The following is a 14,693-nucleotide window of genomic DNA, read 5'->3' as shown; positions in this document are numbered from 1 at the left end:
TATGTCCATTCATTTAAAGGTGTGTGTGGTTGCATGTGTGTGCGCACGTGTTTGTGTGTGCGCGGGTGTGTATTTTTGTGAATGTATGCGCGGTCTTCTGCTTCCATGATGTCATCACCACATTGTTTTAGTGACCAGTTCCTCTAGGATACCCGGGCAGCGTGTGATGATGCGTTGCTCTGTGTCCGAGATGTGCTGATGATGGGCTGCGCCTGGTTGGTGTTGCTTGGCCGCCCCACCTGGAGCACAGATCATATACTACATAGCCGCTCAAAGAGACGCTCCAGACACTAACCTATAGATGACAGTTGTTAGAGGAGATGCCTCTGAGACATGTCGGTCCTTGACAGTGTAGTGCCAGCCACGGGTTTTGTTAATTTATAGCTATTTCCACTAGTTGATCCTCAGCTGCAGCTCCGGCTTAAGGCAATCTGAACAGGCCTTTCTTTTAGTGTTGGTCAAACATGCCTGAGTGAGTGAGCAAGTCATAGTAGCAGCTTTTACAGTATAATTATCTTCATGAATTTCAGATAGGCTATACTTTTCTTTTAGTTTAATGATTTCTATTGTACGTTTCAGTTGATGATTTTGAAGTGATTAAGTTGTTGGTATGTTATAGTCTAGAAAGAGTGAGAGTTAAAGAAAATAGTGTGTCGATAGAAGACATTGTCTCTAGACTATAGTGCAGGTTGTCACATTTCATATCACTCGTATTACCTTAGCCCTGGTGGACAGATGCAGTTTAGCAAGGCTAGTGTGAACTTGGCTAAGAATACATTAGGCGGCAATTACAAAGAGAAAGCGGCTCCTTCAGATCTCTAATAGAGCATTTCCATACAGGATTGACCCCAAAGGCTCAGACTTTTCTGTTTACGTCTACGTGGGCTGGCACCCATGTCTTACCGGGCCATGGCTCCGGCGGGCCTGCGCTCACTTGGGCCCAAAACCAGGCCACTGGTACTTTTCAGCTGGCATTTGCATAACAATGGCTAACTGTGAATTTTAGCAACTTCTCGATAAGCGACCGTTTTGATTATGCAGAGGTTGTTAATTCTGCTCTTCACATGCTTCACTGTCAGCCCTAGCTATGGAAACACAGATTCCCTAGTATAACATAAGTGAGTATACACTCGTGTAACACTGGTGTTACAGTTTGAAAAGCAGCGTAATTGCGTTGTCCTGAGTTGAAGGTGTTAAGTGGTTTTGGAGCTCGAGGTGTTGCGTTGCTTGGTCAGTGGCTGTGACACCCCACTCATTGGCCCTGTGCTGGTATCTGTGCTGTAGGTGGGGCGGCCAGGTAACATTGGTCAGGCGCAACCCATCATCGACCAGCTGGCAGAGGAGGCACGCGCCTACAACCGGATCTACGTTGCCTCCGTCCACCCCGACCTCTCAGACGAGGACATCAAGAGCGTCTTTGAGGCCTTCGGGAGGATCAAGTCCTGCACGTTAGCCAGGGACCCCACCACAGGAAGACACAAGAGCTTTGGCTTCGTCGGTGAGCAGAGAGGCCCCTGGCGGGTGGCGGCCCTCGGGATGTGCTGTTGCTGTGTGTTTGTCCTCCTCCTAACTCCTCCCCCCCCCCTCTCTCCCTGGCAGAGTATGACAAGCCCCAGTCGTCCCTGGACGCAGTGTCCTCCATGAACCTGTTTGACCTGGGGGGCCAGTACCTGCGGGTGGGCAAGGCTGTGACCCCTCCCATGCCCATGTTGACCCCCACCCAGCCTGGTGGCCTGCCCCCCGCTGCAGCCGTGGCTGCTGCAGCAGCCACCGCTAAGATAACGGCCCAGGCAAGTATGATTCCCTTCCAAAGGGATCTATTGGCCTTCCAGGTAAATATACTTCTGATGTACAGTACCAGTCAAAAGTTTGGACAAACATACTCATTCAAGGGTTTTTCTTTATTTTTACTATGTTCTACACTGTATAATAATAGTGAAGACATCAAGACTATGACATAACACATATGGAATCATGTAGTAACCCAAAAATATTTTGTATTCTTCAAAGTAGCCACCCTTTGCCTTGATGACAGCTTTGCACACTTTTGGCATGCTCTCAACCAGCTTCACTTGAAATGCTTTTCCAACCGTCTTGAAGGAGTTCCCACATATGCTGAACACTTGTTGGTGTGTTTGGTCATTTTCCTGTTGAAAACAAATGATAGTCCCACTAAGCGCAAACCAGATGGGATGGCGTATCGCTGCAGAATGCTGTGGTGGCCATGCTGGTTAAGTGTGCCTTGAATTCTAAATAAATCATCTTCACTGTCACCAGCAAAGCACCCCCACACCATCTCACCACCTCCTCCATGCTTCACAGTGGAAACCACACATGTGGAGATCATCCGTTCACCTACTCTGCGTCTCACAGACATGGAGTTCTCAAATCTCGACTCACAGATTTCCACCAGTCTAATGTCATTGCTCGTGTTTCTTGGCCAGTTTCATCATAGCGCTTGATGGTTTTTGCGACTGCACTTGAAGAAACATTCAAAGTTTGAGGTTTTCCGGATTGACTGACCTTCATGTCTTAAAGTAATGATGGACTGTCATTTCTCTTTGCTTATTTGAGCTGTTCTTGCCATAATATGGACTTGGTTTTTTACCAAATAGGGATATATTCTGTATACCACCCCAACCTTGTCAACCCAACTGATTGGCTCAAACGCATTAATAAGGAAAGAAATTCCACCAATTAACTTTTAACAAGGCACACCTGTTAATTGAAATGCATTCCAGGTGACTACCTCATGAAGCTGATTGAGAGAATGCCAAGTGTGTGCAAAGCTGTCATCAAGGCAAAGGATGACTACTTTGAAGAATCTCAAATATAAAATATATTTTGATTTGTTTAACACTCTTTTTTAGTTACTACATGATTCCATGTGTGTTATTTTATAGTTTTGATGTCTTCACTAGTATTCTACAATGTAGAAAATAGTAAAAATAAAGAAAAACCCTTGAATGAGTAGGTGTGTCCAAACTTTTGACTGGTACTGTAGGTAGCTAGGTGTAACCATAATTCAAAATGTACTCAGTAAAGTTTTAATATAGTAAAGATACATGTAATTTGTATATAAAGCTTACTTTTCTGATTTTCTGTGTGCTTTAAGTAACATACTCAGAGTGTACAAAATATTAAGAATGCTCTTTCCATGACATGGACTGACCAGGTGAAAGCTATGATCTCTTATTGCTGATGAGACAGGTTAAAGAAGGCTTTTTAAGCCTTGAGACAATTGAGACATGGATTGTGTATGTGCCATTCAGTGGGTGAATGGACAAAATATTTAAGTGCCTTTGAACGGGGCATGATAGTTTTATTTGTTTATTTTATTTCATCAAAATATAGTAGGTTCCAAGCGCACCGGTTTGCGTTAATTTTCTGAGGGCAAAATGGGGTGGTGCAACTCAATGTAGGAAGGTGTTCTTAATGTTTTGTACACAGTGTTTATTTTGATGTACCCTGCAGTTCTAGAATTTGATATAATATTTGATGAATTGATAATGCATAACGATTGCAGGGCAATATAAAGTATTCTACTGCTGTGTGTTTGCTAACAAAATGTGCTGTGCCATATCTGCTAGTGTTGTGATGTGAGCTCAACCTACAGTTGCAAAAGTATTAGGGATGTAACGATTCACCAATTTGCATCGGTCCCCGATTCTGATGTTTAATTAAGATACAAGTGCATCGGTCCGCAGACCCCAAACGATCCAAACATAGCATGCATCAGTTAAAATCTATTCAAACACTACGAATCGCTGGTTTGCGGTGACATTTTTTTTCTAACCAAAATCCAAATAAGACAAAATGTTCAGCTGCCCCTTTAAGGGCGGGAGGTTACCATGGTAACATGCCACTCGAGTTTTGTCAGATGTGTCTGAGATTTGGGATCTGACTAGGTGGTCTCTTTGCTATTAGTTGAAGCAACAGACTCAAACTAATGTTGACAACAACCAAGCTTGTGAACAAAATGTAAATAGCCAAGAAACACGCGGACAAAGTCTCACTTTGTAGACTTTGGAGTAAATTCGATCAACTTTTATGCCTGTGCGCAGCACCTCCAAAAACAATTCTATCAGCACTTAACTCAGTGCGCACAGCTCCCCTGCCAGGCAGAGGATTTAGCAGCTATGAAACAAAACAACAGAAATACTTTGAAAACAACTACTGCAGCATTTTTCTGTAATAAATCGCAACTCACACATGTGCTCATACAGACTTTTGACAAAGCCCTGCAAATTGACATTCTTACCCGCCAATACCTAAAGCTACCCGCAGGTGGTGGGTGTTCATTTTATGCCCTAGTGCCAGGTCTAAATCGGTCACTGATTTAGAGGGAAACAATGAAAGAAAGCAGTGGAACTGGCTTCGTGGTCCAGAGTTGAGTTTAATCTATAGACATACATAATTTACACACACACACACACACACCAGGGTTTCTGTTAGGAAAATTTTGCGCTGGACATTTGACCGGAAGCATTTTAATTTACCGGACATTTGAGAAATTGACAAGACCCATATGCATTGAGTGCGTAACCTGATTAGGGCGTCCACCCACGGAGCTCAGAATAATATAAATCACATTTAGATTAAGGTAATTCATATTAACAGAACATGCAATTCGAGGATGCAACGATATGCGGTGATTCTTACCGAATTCTGATGTCCACTTTGAAGATGTTAGAATAACTGTCCACATTTATTTCTTGAAATTTAGAAAGAGAGGAAATCTAATATGCAACAACTAATTTTGGTTTCTTATATGACCTAAGGTTGTGCCTTTGGCTACTGGACAATTAAAGAAAGTTGATATAAAATAAATGGTCTGAATTTGGCTAGGCTACTTTGAAGCAAGGTAAGACATGCCTCATAATATGTAGTAAAAAGCTCAGGTTTCAAAATAATGAACTATATGTTTTCAAAATGCATAATGCCTCCAGCTCATTGCAAAGTGGTGTGACGAGCTGATGAAGCCTGCCTTCCGCCAACTATGAATTTGCTATTTGAGATGCTGTAGCAGCCACGCTCACGCTGATTGACAGATTTTCCTTTCAAAGGCTCTGTATGCTGTACACTTGATAAATAAGATACATAACGAATATACTGTACACAAGCTAATTATGCAAATTAACCTATACACTGATAAGCATGACCAGTCAAATGTTTTTCCATCAATTAATAGGCTAAAAAGCATTACTTCGCAATTAGATTTTTTTCTTCTCCCAGTGCCAATTAGATTTTTTGACTTTTCACTATCGGCCAAAAGCTGGCTATTACCGCCTAACGGAAATACCGACACAGACACAAGTCAGCAATTAAAAAAAATATATATATGTTTTTAACCTTTATTTAACTAGGCAAGCCAATTGAGAACAAATTATTATCTCCAATGACGGCCTAACCCGGCCAACCCTAACCCAGACGATGCGGGGCCAATTGTGCGCTGCCCTATGGGACTCCCAATCACGTCCGGTTGTGATACAGCGTGGATTCGAACCAGGGTCTTTAACGACGTCTCTAGCACTGAGATGAAGTGCCTTAAACCGCTGCGCCACTCGGGAGCCCTCATGAGTTCCATCAGCAGCAGATTTTAATTTAGAATGGAAAATGAATGTGTCTATTAGAGCTGGGCGATACCAGTATCGCAGTATTTTTTTTCCATGGCAAAAATGTAAACACGAAACAGACCAAATTCTTTGGTCCTTTAAAAACCTGCTGTATGTAAAATGTTGTTTGCTTTTGCTCAACAACATAATGATCTTTGTTTCTAACACTAGGGTTTTCCTAAAGAAGTTAAATCCACTTTGTGTTTTGTTTCCTTGCCCGGATACTAACGTGTATAGCGATACTGGTATCGTCCCGGCCCTAGTGTTTATGCAACGAACCAAATCGCATCGATTCGTTCTCTAAACAAACCGAATTGTACTGAATAATTTCAAACTAAAACGTATCGGAGCCCATGTATCTAGATAAGTATCGTATTGAAACGTAAAGATCTCTAAAAGTATATCCTGTGACTGGCCCTTGCTTTTGTCATTTAAAGTACTAGGATAATACTGAGATGCTAAAGCTCCTCCTGTAAACTAATTGGGCGTGTAAGCTAATTACACCCTGGAGTCTCACTGCTCAAGCATGCACTCCCACTGTTATATTTGGCAGTGGCACTGACATTAGTCATAGTTCTGTTTAGTAATAAATAGTAGTCTTGGGAGTTTAGTGGTTGTTTATATTATAACATATAACAACTTTTACTAGTAGAATATTGTATATTGACCTGCCACTTAAAAAAAGTTTAATCGGTGCCGAGCTTTGAGGACAGGTGAGATGCAGAGTAGAACACTATACATGCTGTATGAAGTCTGACTGTGCCACCTCACTGTGTTTTCCTGCTAATGCGTCCCGCCCCTCTCTCAAGGAGGCTGTGACCGGGGCGTCCATCTTGGGGGCGATGGCCGGGGCAAACCAGATGGGACAAATGGGACAAATGGGTTCGATGGGACAAATGGGCATCCCTCAGGCAGTCATGGCTGCCCAGGCCCCCGGAATGATCACAGGTGTGTATTGAGATGTGTGAGTACAAAGGGTGTTGTCCACTGACTTACACACTCACTTAGGTCTGTTTGAATGTTTTAGAGCAGTGGTTCCCAAACTTTTTATATCTCTTTTATTTAGCCATCTTAGATATAAAACTTTATTTCTTCATCGAAAATTGTGAATAACTCACCACAGGTTAACGAGAAGGGTGTGCTTGAAAGGATGCACATAACTCTGCAATGTTGGGTTGTATTGGAGAGAGTTTCAATCTTAAATCATTTTCCACACGCAGTCTGTGCCTGTATTTCGTTTTTATGCTAGTGAGGGCCGAGAATCCACTCGCATAGGTACGTGGTTGCAAAGGGCATCAGTGTCTAAACAGCGCGAATTGCCAAGGCAGGATACTCTGAGCGCAGCCCAATCCAGAAATCTGGCAGTGGCTTCTGATTTAAATTCAATTTTCACAGAACCGCTTATTGCAATTTCGATGAGGCTCTCTTGTTCAGATATCGGTAAGTGGACTGGAGGCAGGGCATGAAAGGGATAACGAATCCAGTTGTTTGTGTCGTCCGTTTCGGGAAAGTACCAGCGTAATTGCTCACCCAATTCACTCAGGTACTTCGCTATATCACATTTGACATTGTCCGTAAGCTTGATTTCATTTGCACACAAAAAATCACACAATGATGGAAAGACCTGTGTGTTGTCCTTGATAATGCAGACAGAGAAGAGCTCCAACTTCTTAATCATAGCCTCAATTTTGTCCCGCACATTGAATATAGTTTTGGAGAGTCCCTGTAATCCTAGATTCAGATCATTCAGGCGAGAAAAAACATCACCCAGATAGGGCAGTTGTGTGAGAAACTCGTCATCATACAAGCGGTCAGACAAGTGAAAATGATGATCAGTAAGAAAACTTTAAGCTTGGAACTCAATTCAAAAAAACTTGTCAATACTTTGCCCCTTGACAACCTTTCTAGGCAGGCGTTCCGCTAGCGGAACCCCTCGACAACATTCCGCTGAAAAGGCAGCGTGGGAAATTCAAAAATATTTTTTTAGAAATATGTAACTTTCACACATTAACAAGTCCAATACAGCAAATGAAAGATAAACATCTTTTTAACTTAGGTTAGGTGGGACGGTAGCGTCCCACCTAACCAACAGCCAGTGAAATTGCAGGGTGCCAAATTCAAAACAACAGAAAGCTCATAATTAGAATTCCTCAAACATACAAGTATTTTACACCATTTTAAAGATACACTTCTCGTTAATCCAGCCAAAGTGTCTGATTTCAAAAAGGATTTTACGGCGAAAGCACACCTTGCGATTATGTTAGCTCAGTACATAGCCACAGAAAAACACAGCCATTTTTCCAGCCAAAGAGAGGAGTAACAAAAAGCAGAAAGAGATAAAATTAATCACTAACCTTTGATGATCTTCATCAGATGACACTCATAGGACTTCATGTTACACAATACATGTATGTTTTGTTCGGTAAAGTTCATATTTATATCCAAAAATCTGAGTTTAGGCGGGACGCTACTGTCTCACTTGGCCAAAAGCCAGAGAAAATGCAGCGCGCCAAATTCAAATAAAATACTATAAAAATCAAACTTTCATTAAATCACACATGAAAGATACCAAATTAAAGCTACACTGGTTGTGAATCCAGCCAACATGTCAGAATTCAAATAGGCTTTTCGGCGAAAGCAAACAATGCTATTATCTGAGGATAGCACCATTGTAAACAAAGAGAGAGAAGCATATTTCAACCCTGCAGGCGCGACACAAAACGCAGAAATAAAAATATAATTCATGCCTTACCTTTGACGAGCTTCTGTTGTTGGCACTCCAATATGTCCCATAAACATCACAAATGGTCCTTTTGTTCGATTAATTCCGTCGTTATATATCCAAAATGTCCATTTATTTGGCGCGTTTGATCCAGAAAAACACCGGTTCCAAATTGTGAAACGTGACTACAAAATATCTCAAAGGTTACCTGTAAACTTTGTCAAAAAATGTAAAACTGCTTTTGTAATACAACTTTAGGTATTTTTTTACGTAAATAATCGATCAAATTGAAAACGGGATGATCTGTGTTCAATACAGGATTAAAACCAACTGTAGCTAGCGCGCTTCTAACAGACAGGACACTTCGAGTGACCCTCCTTCAAGATGGCCGTACTTCTTCATTACACAAAGGAATAACCTCAACCAATTTCTCAAGACTGTTGACATCCAGTGGAAACGGTAGGAACTGCAAGCAGGTCCCTTAGAAATCTGGTTTCCCAATGAAAACTCATTGAAAAGAGAGTGACCTAAAAAAAAAAAAATCTGAATGGCTTGTCCTTGGGGTTTTGCCTGCTAAATAAGTTCTGTTATACTCACAGACATGATTCAAACAGTTTTAGAAACTTCAGAGTGTTTTCTATCCAAATCTACTAATAATATGCATATCTTATCTTCTGGGGATGAGTAGCTGGCAGTTTAATTTGGGCATGCTTTTCTTCCAAAATTCAGAATGCTGCCCCCTACCCAAGAGAAGTTAATCTACCCATCTTGTCCGATTTCAAAAATGCTTTACAGCGAAAGCACAACATATGATTGTTAGATCACCGCCAAGTCAAAAAAACATACTGCCATTTTTCCAGCCAAAGAGAGGAGTCACAAAAAGCAGAAATAGAGATAAAATGAATCACTAACCTTTGATGATCTTCATCAGATGACACTCATAGGACTTCATGTTACACAATAAATATATGTTTTGTTCTATAAAGTTAATATTTATATCCAAAAACCTCAGTTTACATTGGCGCCATGTTCAGAAATGCCTCCAAAATATCTGGAGAAATTGCAGAGAGCCACGTCAAATAACATAAATACTCATCATAAACTTTGATGAAAGATACATGTTTTACATAGAATTAAAGATACACTTGTTCTTAATGCAACCGCTGTGTCAGATTTCAAAAAAACTTTACGGAAAAAGCAAACCATGCAATAATCTGAGACGGCGCTCAGAAAGAAAAGAAAAATTCTCCGCCATGTTGGAGTCAACAGAAATCAGAAATTACATTATAAATATTCCCTTACCTTTGATGATCTTCATCAGAATGCACTCCCAGGAATCCTAGTTCCACAATAAATTGTTGTTTTGTTCGATAATGTCCATTCCTTATGTCCAAGTACCTACTTTTGTTAGCACGTTTAGTACACATATCCAAACGCTCGTGCAGGTCCAGCCGAACGTCGGACGAAAACTTCAAAAAGTTTTTCCGAAGAAACTTGTCAAACTTAGTATAGAATCAATCTTTAGGATGTTGTTATCATAAATATTCAATAACGTTCCAACTGGAGAATTCCTTTGTCTGTAGAGAAGCAATGGAACGCAGGTCGCTATCATGTGAAATGCACGTGACCAGGACCTGGCTCTCTGCCAGACCACTGACTCAAACAGCTACCATCCGGCTCCACATCACAGTAGAAGCCTCATTCAAGGTTCTACAGACTGTTGACATCTAGTGGAAGCCGTAGGAATTGCAAACAGATCCATATCCTACTGTGCATTCAATAGGGGCTGAATTGAAAATCGACCAACCTCAGATATCCCACTTCCTGGTTGGATTTTTCTCAGGTTTTCACCTGCCATATGAGTTCTGTTATACTCACAGACATCATTCAAACAGTTTTAGAAACTTCAGAGTGTTTTCTATCCAATAGTAATAATAATATGCATATATTAGCATCTGGGACAGAGTAGGAGGCAGTTCACTCTGGGCACGCTAATCATCCAAAAGTGAAAATGCTGCCCCCTATCCCAAAAAAGATAAACAGCACAGTATGTTGTAAAAGCGTTACATGGTCGCTGCACATATCATTGCATAGTGCAGAAAATACACAAGAGTTCAGGGGCCTTGCTTTAACAAAGTTAACCATTTTCGCTGTAGTGTCCAAAACGTCTTTTAAGCTATCAGGCATTCCCTTGGCAGCAAGAGCCTCTCGGTGGGTGCTGCAGTGTACCCAAGTGACGTGAGGAGCAACTGCTTGCATGCGCGTTACCACTCCACTATGTCTCCCTATCATGGCTTTTGCGACATCAGTACAGATACCAACACATCTTGACCACCAAAGTCCATTTGATGTCACAAAGCTGTCCCGTACTTTAAAAATATCCTCTCCTGTTGTCCTGGTTTGCAGAAGAGGATGTCTTCCTTAATTTACCCCCATAAACGTAACGGACATATACCAGGAGCTGTGCCAGGCCCGCTACGTCTGTTGACTCATCCAGCTGTAACACATAGAATTCACTGGCTTGTATTTCGAGGCAGTAATTGTTTCAAAACATCTCCTGCCATGTCACTGGTGTGTCGTGAAACAGTGTTGTTTGATGAAGGCATTGTCTGTATAGTTTTCTTTGGCCTTTTCCCCCAGCATTGTCCCAGCCATATCCGCGGTAGCAGGAAGAATGAAGTCCTCCACAATAGTATGGGGCTTGCCTGTCCTAGCCACACGGTAGCTCACCATATAAAACGCTTCTAGCCCTTTCTTATTAATGGTATGTCTTACTACTCAAAAGTCGTCTTAATTCTTGCTCAAAATAATCCTATGGCATATTTTTCGAATTGGCATGTTTTGTTTCTGAATGTCTACGCAAGAGTGAAGGTTTCATGGAGTTTAGATTAGTACTTTTGCACATATAACACACTGTGGCTGAGGAAAGGCACTACTCCCAATATAAGTGAACCCCAAATCAATGTAGTTCTCATCATATTTGCGCCTCTTCTATGGTCCAACGTCCCTGTCTGTTCGGTGCTTTCCCGGGTAAGGGGGCAGTAGCTCTTTGGCTGCATCAGATTCACAACTGTCAGTGTCCATGCTAGCTGGGCTAACAACAAATGTAGAATTACTGATGCTAACATTGGATGTGCTCGTGGAAGCAGAACAACTTATGTCGTCGACAGGTGCAGGTGTAGTACTGTTGGTAGTAGCAGTACTACCAGTAGAGCTGGTATGTGTCTCTAATGACGCGGGCCTTAGTTAAAAAAAGTATTTATACATTTTCGAGCAAACAGAATGAGCAGCAGCTACGTTTGGCAACATACGGACCATTAGTGGAATTCCCGCGAGATGGGGTAACAGTTAATGTGATTGGATGTTAATTATTTGACTAGGCTACCTGTATTTGACATTGTGTTGTTATTTCGCTGAACACTAGATGGTTTAATTTGATTTTTGGCAGTGAAACGAGGCTAATCGGGCACGAAAAATACCTCACCCAAATGTATAGCCCCTGTTGGAAAATATAAATGGACTGTTTGAAAATGTGAAGGGAAAAAAAGTGAATCGCAGTTTTATTTGGAGTACCCCTGACGGCAGGGGTACCCCAGTTTGGGAATACCTGTTTTAGAGAATAAGAGGATCGTTTGAGTGATTTCAAAATGTGTCCTTTATCTACTCAGTGCAACAGTGTTGAGGGATTATCTGGTTAATCAGGTTGGTGTTTTTTTCCATCTGAACCTGGTCATTAAATTGTGTTATAAAATCTTGACTACAAATAGGTTGACATGAGACCGATAAGAGAAACAAGGGAATTGCAACAGAGGATTTGACTCTAATGAAGGGAAATTCATGCATATCATGTCTCATAGAAGCTATATCAATGAAGATGTACACTGAGTAGAGCTGTCCCCGACCCCAAAAAATATTGGTCGATCATGAGTCGTTTTTTTTCGACCAATCGACTCAACAAAATTTTCAAACGTGTTTTCCCATATATAGACACACACGCATTTTAATAAAATCAACTATATGTAGGCTACTGAGCTTGTCTGATGTTTTAAGCACACGTTGATTAAATAATTAAGACACACAAATGACTCGAGGGAGCCAGATATCAAGCTAGCCTAACCAGAAGGAAAAAACCTGTTCCCAAAGCATCACCTGCTGCTGCTGGCCTTCGCAGATTCTGCTATTACGATCCCAAAGTTGCCAGTAACCAGGGGGTTGGTAACCTTTTCCATTTGGAGTGCCAATTTATCTTACCATTTCTACCGATCTGTGTGCCAGTTATGATTTTCATATGCACATTTTCATGCAACAGTTTCATTAATTTGATAATTAAGTCGGATCTCAGATTCACTTGTGTGATTAATAAAAATTCTATCTAAATGAAAACTATTCAAATCTAAAAGTAACTTTTATTGCCATTGGCAACTATGTAAAAACAGTCTACATAAAGCTAACAAATAAAACATTGCAGCCTGCAGGTAGAAAATATGATAAAAATAGATCACATTGGCTACACATGGCCTGTCTGCAATGAACTTGAAACATTGTGTTAACTATCGTCTTGGTCCATACTGAAGCTTGCACTAACAAACTTGCAACATTATATAAAATATTTTGGACCCTCAGTTTCCAGTGAGCTCCAGACAGACACAGCTGTAGGATATTTGCACAAGGGATAAGAAGTAATCAGGTAGACCTATTTTATGACGTTTCCACCGGATCAGAGAATTGCGTTTTTTTTCCCCCTTTCAAACTGAGTGGTTATCAAAAGGGGGAGAGCTAGAAAGATTTTTCAAATGGGCTACATTGAGGAACTATTGTCATTCTCAATGGATGTAAAAACAGACTTAGTTTACTTTCTGTTTTAGGTGATGAAAATATCACTTTGAGAAGCTCCACAGCTCAGTAGTGGTGGTGAGTTAAGACAATCAGAAAAACTATCAGATCCCCAAATGGGCCCATTTATAAGCCTACATTTGCAAGCAGGCCAGGTAGCCTAGGCCAACTTCTATTCCATAATCAGGTGCGTGTCCTTAATCAACATTGACAGTAGTGCTCAAAACAAAAGACAATGACTAAATTGACAGAACTCGTAAATGGAATGAAATAAACCAAAACTTGTTTCTCACAAGTGTAGCCTAGGTTGTGCACTCTGCAAACAACGTGTCCACTCCGACAATGAGAACTATAAAAGACTAATATTAATATATTGAATGCATTAACAGAAATTACGTTGGTCTAACAAACATTGTAGATTACAAATGATGGGAATTAACAGTAAATATACTACTAGTGATACTGGTGTGCCGTCCCAACGGCCTCCGTAATGGATTAGTCCACTGAGACGGGCGTCAATCAAGATGTGCCATAATTGTTTAATTTTTCATTTTAACTGCTGGACAAACAATTATCGGCCGACCAACAGCTTATCGACAAAACAATCGACCAGTCAACTAAAACGGGTCAGCCCTAACACTGAGTATACAAAATATTAAGGACACCTGCTGTTTCCTTGACATAGACTGACAAAGGTCAATCTAGGTGAAAGCTATGATCCCTTATTGATGTCACTTGTTAAATCCACTTCAAATCAGTGTAGCTGAAGGGGAGGAGACAGGTTAAAGAATGAATTTTAAGCCTTTAGACAATTGAGCCATCGATTGTGTATGTATGGCTTTGGTAGTAGGTGCCAGGCGCACCAGTTTGTGTCAAGAACTGCAATGCTGCTGGGCTTTTCACGCTCAACAGTTTCTTGTGTGTATCAAGAATGGTCCACCACCCAAAGGACATCCAGCCAACTTGACACAACTGTGGGAAGCATTGGAGTCAACATGGGCCAGCATCCCTGTCGAATGCTTTCGACCCATTGTAAAGTCCATGCCCCAACGAATTGAGGCTGTTCTGAGGGTAAATGGGGGGAGTGGGGTGCAACTCCAATATTAGGAATGTGTTCCTAATATTTGATGTACTCTGTGCATATTTGTATGGCTGACGCATGTAATTGTCCCTCTCATGTCCCTGAAGGTGTGACACCAGTGCGTCAAAACCTGCCAGTGCTGCCCCAGGTGGGCCTGGTCAACCCTGTGCTGGCCTCGCCGCCTGTGATCACCAACCCAGCCCAGCCCAACCCCTCTCTGCAAGAACTGCAGAAGAAGAAGCAGGAGGAGAAGGAGATGCTGCAGGACGGGACAGGCCAGGAGATGTTGAGCGACCAAGAACACATGAGTATCTCAGGCAGCAGCGCCAGACACATGGTCATGCAGAAACTGCTGAGGAAATCAGAAGTAAGACCAGACATGAAGATAAAGATATTTCAGGGATGCAAACTTGTCGCTTTTTATTTAATTTATTTTTATTTA

The 14,693-nt window shown here is 41.4% G+C and overlaps 1 protein-coding gene across 5 annotated transcripts in view; it reads left to right on the top strand.

Annotated features, from left to right (window-relative positions):
• The window catches only part of LOC120027622 (poly(U)-binding-splicing factor PUF60-like), a 28,325-nt gene that overhangs the window by 11,345 nt on the left and 2,287 nt on the right, over positions 1 to 14,693 (top strand). For 3 of the 5 annotated variants that reach the window (XM_038972625.1, XM_038972622.1, XM_038972623.1), the window contains 4 exons: positions 1,285 to 1,498; positions 1,600 to 1,832; positions 6,425 to 6,563; positions 14,359 to 14,618. In XM_038972625.1, coding sequence (XP_038828553.1) covers positions 1,285 to 1,498; positions 1,600 to 1,832; positions 6,425 to 6,563; positions 14,359 to 14,618 — 846 coding nt within the window. The remainder of the gene's footprint in view (positions 1 to 1,284; positions 1,499 to 1,599; positions 1,833 to 6,424; positions 6,564 to 14,358; positions 14,619 to 14,693) is intronic. The other 2 variants (XM_038972626.1, XM_038972624.1) reach the window with 1 other exon arrangement.

This window comes from Salvelinus namaycush, chromosome 33 (genome assembly GCF_016432855.1).
Source record: "Salvelinus namaycush isolate Seneca chromosome 33, SaNama_1.0, whole genome shotgun sequence".
Classification (NCBI taxonomy): Eukaryota; Metazoa; Chordata; class Actinopteri; order Salmoniformes; family Salmonidae; genus Salvelinus; species Salvelinus namaycush.
This window is presented reverse-complemented; position numbering and strand designations above follow the sequence as displayed.